Raw genomic sequence first — 9,894 nt, forward strand, 5'->3', positions numbered from 1 at the left:
TTCTTTCTTTTATAGCGTATCTGCACCCCTTCATATTTTATTCCTATCACCGGCCTTGTTATTCCATTCAATTGTCTACAAGCTCACATTACACTCCACAAGATTGAACAATATGTTATCACAAGAAGTTATCAACATGTAATTATCACCTTCCTCCGAAGGTCAAACACACAGTTCTCCCCTAACATCTCACTGCTAGCCTATTTCTACCTCTCATACATAGCCACTACTCCGACCCTTACAGCCCCCAATGCAATACACCATATAAAATAGCCACACGTACACACTTTAACCCACGCACCAACGCCCATTACCACACATTTTATCACCGCACAAAGCCACAGTTAAGCCCAGACGCCTCGGTACGAATACCAGATTAAAACCAAAACTCATACTTGCCAAAGAAGTTGCCAAGTATTTAGGTGTTGCGCTCGCCTTCGCACGGGCTACCTTTGAACGGCGCTTGCCAAAAGAAACTTGGGATATTGTTTGTAATCTGGCTCACAACATTGGCTAATGCTTTCACTTCCTTTCTACTGCAAGCATCCTCGTGAACCCATGGTGCCCAGGTCACAGTCGCGAGAACGAGGCGGAACAAGGCCTGTGGAGGGGGGGGGGGGGGGAGGGAGGGGTCCTTTCTGGCGCCTTCGTTACGCTCCTCGACGCCCTGGGTACCCGAGGAAGCGTAAGTTACAATATCATCCAAAGACATAACCAAAGACAACGTGTGAAACAAATGTTTAATTCCTTTTTGGAACAGCTCTTGTTAATATAACCAATGTGCAAAAATAACTAGTCTGTAAGAAGTATATTTCGCTTGGTGACAACTCCTCTTCATTTTAATTTGTGGCAAATACCTCTCATCGAAGCCACCTCCTGTGCAAAAGGAGGCAGAGGAGTGCATAGTGCATACAATATCATAAAAGGTTTTTCCACGATGACTTGGTTATCATTTACACTATTATTTGTTACTGAAATAAAATGAGCAGTGATACAACTAACTAGCGAAGGTACCAACAACGAAGGTAAGTCCTCAAAGTCATGTAATTTCACTGAATTTAATTTTTACTTAGTAAAATTATACTATTGTAATTCTCAATGTGTCTAGCACTGTAATCAGTTAATGTTTGCATTAGCTTAACTTGAGCCGGACATCAAGAAGACAACGATCCTAGCTTACTGCTGGTAGGTTGAAAGAAAGATGGCTGAGGCCATAATGTATAAAGTCTGTATTCAAAGGGCAACGAGCCTTGCTAACCCGGGGTCGAAGGAAATAAAGATGGCTGAGGCCATAATGTATAAAGTCTGTATTCAAAGGGCAACGAGCCTTGCTATCTGCAGACAGATTGAAAGCAAGATGGCGGAGGCCACGAGTTGCGACTTTGGCGCAGCTGAGATATCTTTTAAATCCTTACAGTACGGATTGAAATGGTCGCCGGTGATTGCGTCAAGTGCGTCTTTGCTGTATCCGCAGTAATCACGAGCGGCACCGCGGAAACACTCTTTTGCCTCTGAGAACTCCCTAGAGGAAGAATTATACTGGCATTAGGAAAATATCTGACAAATATCACGAAAACACGGCCCAAGACAACCACTGGTACTCTTGGTGGGGGCAGGAAAGCAGGGGCGGGAGTGGGGTGGGGGGGGGGCTGGTTGTGGGCTGCTTTATCACATCAATGGGGCTAGCAATCGTATGAGCTATAGAAAGAGGATTTTTACAGACAGGCCCGTACCCAGGATTTTGTTTCGGGGGTTGGGGGGCGAAATCCGAAAAAGTGGACCTAATTTTTCCGGGGGGGGGGGGGGGGGGGGGGAGTTCTCAGGTAAATATCTGACCACCCCCGAAAAAAAACGGCCTTTGCAGTATCTCCACGGGAAGTTAATTGTCGGATTTGGCTACATACGAGAGTGATCTAGCTTATGCTTTATAGTTTTGTCTACAAATAGCACGTCTATTGAGAACCGAAAGTAAACCATCGGCTGTTGTGGGGGGGGATGCGTTTGCACCCCCTGCACCCCCCTGGGTACGGGCCTGACAGATAACATACCACGTAAGATACTACGGCCTAGAACTACGAGAATGAAACGTCAAAACCTCACAGAGGTGTAGCAGGCCTCGATATATATATGGGGGGTCACGACCCATATATATGGGGGGTCACGACCCATATATATGGGGGGTCACGACACATATATATGGGGGGTCACGACACATATATATGGGGGGTCACGACACATATATATGGGGGGTCACGACACAGAAACATTAAAAACATATTGAGGGCTCCAGACACACCCCTATTATGGTCAGTTTTTATATATTTATAGAATTTAGGGGGCACGTGCCCTCGGTGCCCTATCCCCTGCCACGCCCTGAAAAGTTCACACAAGTGTACTCCAGAATGCACTCCAATAACACAATAACTAGTGCATTAACACACAAGGAAGGAGCCACGTCCCTCGATTATAACACATCTAGCGCCAACGAGTACATACCTGCACATAAATTCCTTGTCGGATCGCTTTTCCTTGAAGGTTCCTCTCATGCCAGCACCGCATTTTTCAGCCTCAACGAAAAACTTCTGAGTACATCCAGGGACGAAGCGCTTCATGTCGTTTGGAAATGTGGCCAGGTTGAGCGGAGCGGCCGAGCAGAACAGGCGCGTGGTCCACGTGGCACTGGTTACCAGGTCCCTAATCATGGTGAACTGGGAAGGGTCTGGGTACGGGTCAAAGCAGCCGATGATGTGACCGCCGATGCAGTTGTGGTACTTAGGGAGAGTGTTGCTATGGGAACATAGACACGTGTGAGAAAGTATAACATCATTGTTGGGACGAAGGCGAGGGGAACGGACTAAAAGCAGAAATTCATGCTAGGGTCGGGTACGGGCAACCACAGCCAAACCTCAATCAAGTCTTCGGCTGTTATACAAGTGACCGCTAATATAAAGTAAATATTTTTTAGACTTTGCGTAATGGCCGCTAACAGAGGGTGTTAAACAACAACAACAAACAACAACTACTTATCCTAGTAAGGTGCGATACTGTATAGAAAGACGGGGGCATTTAATTTGTTTTGACAAAAGCTCATCTCTGTCCTCTGAAACCTTTATTGTACGACGCGCTACCATGGTCAGCACGAACTTCACAAACTTTATATGAACTTAGGAGAATTCCGTTGTGTTGGCTTTACACTGGTTGGCTATAGTGAAGTTTGTGTTAATCAGAAAGTTTCTTACATCCATATTGGTTATTTTTTTAAGCCTGCCAAACTGGCCCCGGTAGCCCGCGTCGCGTGGTAACGGTGGACATGATGAGTACCTGCAGGTGTTACTGAGGTTCCCTGAGACCAAATCGATGAAGGTGGTGTGGCATTGTTTTACTTTGCTGTAGAGTTCGGTGATGTTACTACACAGCATCCTCTTAGGTAACTCTAGAAAACAAAAGAGACATATTTTTCATATCAACCAATGACAGTCGTTTTTCTAAATAGTCTAAAAGAGCCAACCAACAACCACCACAACTATCATCATCATATACACATTATCATACCAAAAGAGTAATGATAGCATTGAAGCTTGAAGTAGCGGATTGCATCATCAAACATAGTTTATTCGTAATAATTCAACAGAGATCAAACTATATCTTGACAAGCCACTTCCCTTACCTTGACACACTTTACTATGGTCAGCCTTACTCGCACAGAAGATGTTACACGGGTCACTCTCAACATTGATGTTATGACAATAGCGCGCGGTCTCGTTAGACACGCACCGCTTTGCATCCTGGTACATCCTGGAAACATAAAGTATTTTAGCATACTGAAAATCCCGGAATTGAGTGGTTAGGAGGCGGGGGTTTAGAGGCTAAGCGGGGAGGGAGTGATGAGGTGTTAGCGGAAAAGGGAGGTGGGGGGTATAGCGGGAAAGGGAGTAGTTATGGTGGTTTTTACTTACTGACAGAGTGCAGGGTCCTGTGGATTTCCGTTTTGGCCGGACAGTTTGCGGGCCATGGGTCTCCAGCAGTCTGGAATTCTTCGCTTCAACATATCTTCGACTTCCATCACAGAGGAGTTACACTGAAGAGCTTGGATAAGCATTCCATTCGAAATGAAACTGTCTGAAATATATATACCAAATTTAGTCGAAACCATCATACCAATATATTCTAAAACTAACTCAAACCAAAACAAACTCATTTTGTCCAGCTAGCGAGGCAGCGAAGTAAGTTGTGGTGGTAGATTGTCGTACTTATTGTGTAATATTGTTGATATTAATTGATCATCTTGCTTTATTTTAATGACTGCGCACCACTCCACCCCATAAACCCACCTTCCTTCTGTCTTCACAAGAGATACTCACCCGATGGATTGCAAGTAAACATGACTTTTTCAAGAAATTGACTAGCGGAGCTCATAAAAACAGCGTAAGGCGTCCCCTTAAGACAGTGACTAACGTGGGGTTCAACGCACTTTTCTTTCATGGCCATTTCCACATCTCTGAAAAAATCAAATAAACGCAGAGTTAGAGTATATGAAGGATTTGAGGTTCATGAGCACCTTATACAAGGGGAGAAATCTGGGAGAGATTTCTCAACTTTTATACAGGCTTTCTTATATCTTACTGTTCTTGCCTGAATTTGTGGTTTCCCTACGGTCCTGTGTAATTAGTGAGATCATGATCAAGATGGAAGCGATGACGAAGATGATAACGATGGTGGTGATGGATGATAATGATGAAGGTAGCGATCGTGATGACATGTTAATGATGATAATGATAATGACGACAACGACGAAGACGATGATGATGATGACGACGATTATGATAAGAACGATGGTAGTGATAATGGTGATCATAATGATGACGTTGTGATGATGATGATAAAGATGTTGGCAACGAAGATGATGATAAAAATGATGATGATAAAAGATCGTGGCAATTATGATGATGATTATGATAAAGATGGCATTAGCGGATATGATGATGATGATAATGATGATGATGATAAAAGACAATAATTATGATGATAGCGCTGATGACGATACTATAAATACTAAAGATTTCATACTCACGCGCATGTTCGTTTAAGCGTGACCATCTTTTCAAGGGCAATCCGCTGACATTTCGCTGCCTCCTCGTTGAAAAACGTCTTATTACAGTTTCCCAACATAACAACTTGTGCGCAAGACAAGGAGAAAACTACAAACAAACACAGAAAAATTTCGATGTGATTCCGACCTTAGGGTGTGGTTGGGCACTTTTTCTACAGAAGCACATAACGTGCGTGGTTTATTGGACGACGAAAGGCAATTGGAAATCGTGGATTTTCTTTAAGCTACTAAGGTATTTAATACTAAATGGACAGACTTCCCCAGGGAGGGGAGGGGAGGGGCCTGGTTCCCTAAAGAATCTCACTGAGCAATGCTCTTATCGACTTTTTTTGGCGATCTTAACTTATTCAGTTTATATTCTATTTGTGTAATTTTCTATTGACATAATTGAATTAGACTAGTTGGCTATAGATCATTATTAAAGACAATACAAAAGGTATCATAACGAAAATGCAGTAGCTGCAGTACGCAAATCATAGCAGGAATAACCTAAGTCTTAGACACACAGGGCGATTTTGTGAGTTCTTATGAGCGAACTCAATCGCCGGCGATCGCAAACGAATTTGATCGCCAGTATCGGACGAATCAGACGTCTAGGTATCGGCGAATGACCGAAATGCCACAGACATCGGCGGGACATAGCTGATTCAAAACGCAGACGAAGGGGAATTGGCCTCCAAAATTCCTCGAAAGAAGCACTATGACAGAATTTTCTATAGCTTCATCTGTGGGGGTTACTTCGTACGGCATCTTAGATCAGCTAGGGCCCGCCAGTCTGTGGCATTTTTGATGCGCGCGCAACATCGTAAAAAGGGTCTATTCGCCGCCGCAGTAGAAAAAAATTGACCTAATCGAAAAAAACGTGTGGTAGCAAATGTTTATTCTATTTCTAAAAACTTAAAAGGCCCTGGTCAGCAAGATCTTTGGTCTGTTTTCATTCCAAGATCAATCATTTGAAGAAATCTCAAAATATCAAAAGAACTATCTGAAAACAAAATATTCATATTCATTTGCCAAATTTATTCTAAAAAAATGTATCACATACTAACAATAGCTACACAAAATCAGCGGATAGAAATTTTCACTCGCCATTTTTGCTACGATAAAAAATTGTGGCAAATTTCAGCAGTGACTTGAATTAACTCGAATACCTGTCCACATGGAGTTAACAATGAGACTTCACACCTTGATTTCTATAGAACGAGGCAGTAAATACAAGGAAAATGCAAATAAGTGGACGGGTATTCGGTAGTTTAGCCCTTATCAAGCTAGTATTTTAGCACTTTTGTGTAGCGCTGAAAGGATCCGGAGATCTCAATAGGAAAAAGGCACCCTGGTAACATCCAGAGACAAAAAACACACGCTGTGATAATAATGCAAATACATCGTTTTCAGAGCCTTTACAAGAAACAAGACATGATTGACAGTGATAATTAAAGCGAAGATGCTTTCAATCATTAATATTTACTCAACACAACTCAATGAAACAGATCGCTGTTCAGCCAACTTCATGATACAGTAAAATAATCTCATAAACAAAGTAGTATAGTCTTTAGTCGATTACAGGCGTCCCGAAACAACGCCCCTGATAGGGTACTCAAATGAGGGAAGAGGTTCGAAAGGAGCCATAAATTTCGAACTCAAAAAACAAAAGAATATATACAACCCAGCCTTTGAAAGGCGCTCGTCTTCACTTTGTGATAACGGCATCATATTCTAAGTTAGCGTCTACTGTTTACATTAAAATGGTTGCAGAAATTTCGAACTGCTCAAACCAGCCAACTTCAAATGCAATTTCTAACATGGAAAATATAAAAATAGCAGTAATTTATGGTGCTCTAGTTATCGTATTGAGGCTGCTTTATGGCACAAGCCAAGAAAAAAGTGAAAGTTTCCGAACAAAACTAAGATCGATGGTGCATTGAAGCATAGAACAAGAACGGGGACGTCTAAATGAATTCCAAACTATACCTGAAATGATTGCCAGAATCTGTAACGGTCGTGGAAAGGCCATTTTGATATGAATACCAAATTGCAAACATTGCTGAATAAATGCTCGTACACCGAGCTGTGTATCGTGCCCACAATGATTATCCGGGAGCCTTTCGGTTGGGCTTTATTCAACGCCCAGAGAATTGTGGAAGCGATCAGTAGGGGTCCATTCCATTAATTCCAAATGCAAAGCAGTGCGGAACGTAAACAACACTTTTTTAGGGCCTAGTCGTCAAACATAAAAAACGGACAGTGTATAAGACTGTCAAGTTCATCTAAACTAAAGCTTTCGGCCTTTGACCAATATTAGTCTAGTGTGCGGTCGTCATGCCCTCACAAAATGCAATTGAGCCCCGTTATGTGTTGCGTGAAGGGACACACAGGTGCAAAGGGAAAGCGTCAAAACATCGTGTGCGGGACTATTTGTGATGTTTTTGTGTTGTGAGCAAAGGAGAGAAATTGTTCTGACACTTTGGGCTTCCCGGGACACTAAAGACCACGCTGGGTTAAAGAACTAAGCTGATAATGTTCCATTGTTATATAATCTAATAAAAGAATATCAAAAAAGCTTCCCTAAATTAACCGATAGAAATGAATTCTTTTTCTTACTTGGGCATCCCGGGACATGCTGAAAGCCACAATTTTTCCATCGCTCCACTTTTATCTATACCAGGGCCGAACCCTTTGGTAAATCCGGTAAAGCAGCCCCTGTCGTGCACTGATTTCAAGTTAACGTCCCAAATTCTTACGCAGTCGTGACCAGAGTACAAAATCGTTAATTTCGTTTGCGAATTTAAGGTTACCCCGTGATGCTTTTGTAAGTGTATTTTCAATAATGTGAAATCAACCATATATTTTCGTTTTCCTTTTCAAAAGACACGTCGTAAACAAAAGTGTTCATAAAAAAAACTTATAACTGGACTCAACTGAACTCGACTTGACCGCTCAACTGGACTGATATTTTTGAACATCCCCCTGACTGGTATGTCAGCCTTTATTTAGGGGGGCGTAAGGGGGGTGCGAAAAATAAATAAATAAATAAAAAACTGAAAAACCGCAAAGCCGCATCACCGCAAACCCTTACATCCCTCACGCGAGCACTTTTGTGTTGAATGGATCTCAATAGGGAATACGAACACTGGTAACGTATCCAACAGAGACAAAAATACACACACGCTGCGATAAACTATAGTGCAAATATACATCGTTTTCGAAATCTATACAATAAACAAGACATAGACAATGCTTTATTTTACTAATCCATGCAACAAGAACAGCTCAATGAAACAGCAGAGGGTTTTAGCATGTTCAGCCAGCTCCATGTCACAGTAATTAAAATTACAAAGAAGTATGAATTTTAGTCGTTTACTTGTGCCCCGAAACAACGCCCCTGAGAAGGGTTATCGACAGATAATAACTAAATTTCAAACTTCAAAAAATACCAAGGATAACTATTTAACCCAGTATTTTTCATAGCACTCTTTTCTGCATTTGAAAGGCCCTTTATTTTGTGACCACAAAGTAAAGGGTTCAAACCAGCCAACTGTTAATGCATTCGCAAACATGGAAAACATAAAAAAGCAATATTTGGCGCTCTTGTTGTCGTATCGAGGCTTCTCCATGGCGCGAGCAAAGTCAAATAAATTGAAAGTTTTTGAACAAAACTGTCAGGTTTATAGTTTGGTACACAGGGGGTGCGCAACCCCCCCCCCCCCCCCCCCCCTCCTTGGCCGCTAAAAATCGAGTCATTTCGTATTAAGGATCGTCAAATACTATCCTCTTTCCATCAGATATCTGTGAGTGAGCAACCGCCTGAGCAAATCCTGGGAACGCGCCTGGTGTTCATTACACATAATTATAAAGGCGACTCGGATCCACTGTAAACAAGAATTAATTACAGCTATGTTTAAGCGAATTTGTAATGGCCTGATTGATTATGCAACATTTGATCGGTTTTACTTATTTGGTTGTTTAGTTTTTGAGATGAGGCAATTCGATCGTTTTCACTTGTTAAGTTTTAGCATAGGGTCAGGTCACTGAGGGTATACACACCGAATCGATCGTCATATACATCTACCAAGTGCCCAGTAAAGCATAAAAGTTCATAACAAGTCCAAATGAATTTCAATCCGTACCTGAAATGATTGCCAGAATCTGTAGCTGTCGGGGGGAAGCCATCTTCATACCAGTTCCGATAAAACGAATTTCTATCTGTTTTGAATAGTTGTTCGTACGCTGTGTATCTGGCATACAATGATTAACCGGGAGTCTTTAGTTGGGCTTTATTCACACCCACGGAATTGTGGGAATGAACTGTGGAAGTCAATTCCGTTAATTCTAAATGCAAAGCAGTGCGGAACGTAAACAACAAAGAGCCTAGTCGTTCCACATGAAAAAGAAACATACAGTGTCCCCAGGCTGTCAAGCTAAGCTAAGCTTATTAAAGCCTTTCGCCTCAAAGACAAACGTGACCTTTTCACGAAATGAGCCAGGCGCGTACCCTTATAAAAAAAATACCCCCTTTTTTACCACCCTGCGCACCCCCCCCCCCCCCCCCCCCCTACGCGTTTGTGAGCCTTGGTGTTGTGTTATACACAGCGGTTGAATAGGAGACAAGCATTGCGTGCGGCACTTGTTGTGATATTTGTGCATTGTGCAAAAAGAAGTCAAATAAGCAGAAATCTTTCTGATACTTAGGGCTTCACGGGACACTGTAGACCAATGCTGGTTAAATAATGAGGGTGATACAAAGTTTTCCTACTCAAAGATGTGCGGATTGCATCTTAGAGATG

At 42.2% G+C, this 9,894-nt stretch overlaps 1 protein-coding gene across 2 annotated transcripts; it reads right to left on the minus strand.

The window, feature by feature from the left end:
• Positions 1–722: 722 nt before the first annotated feature.
• Positions 723–9,455, minus strand: LOC5504962. 2 transcript variants are annotated; one of them, XM_048730472.1, is made up of 8 exons: positions 9,238–9,455; positions 5,072–5,198; positions 4,362–4,498; positions 3,957–4,119; positions 3,668–3,795; positions 3,322–3,433; positions 2,497–2,787; positions 723–1,522 (listed from the first exon to the last, which is right to left on the minus strand). In XM_048730472.1, the coding sequence occupies exons 1-8, from the start codon at positions 9,350–9,352 to the stop codon at positions 1,312–1,314; spliced, it is 1,284 nt and encodes a 427-aa protein (XP_048586429.1). In that variant the 5' UTR covers positions 9,353–9,455; the 3' UTR covers positions 723–1,311. The 2 variants fall into 2 exon arrangements, with proteins under 2 accessions (XP_048586429.1, XP_048586430.1); XM_048730473.1 differs by lacking the exon at positions 9,238–9,455 and adding an exon at positions 7,082–7,359.
• Positions 9,456–9,894: the final 439 nt, after the last annotated feature.

Source organism: Nematostella vectensis, chromosome 7 (assembly GCF_932526225.1).
Source record: "Nematostella vectensis chromosome 7, jaNemVect1.1, whole genome shotgun sequence".
Lineage (NCBI taxonomy): Eukaryota > Metazoa > Cnidaria > Anthozoa > Actiniaria > Edwardsiidae > Nematostella > Nematostella vectensis.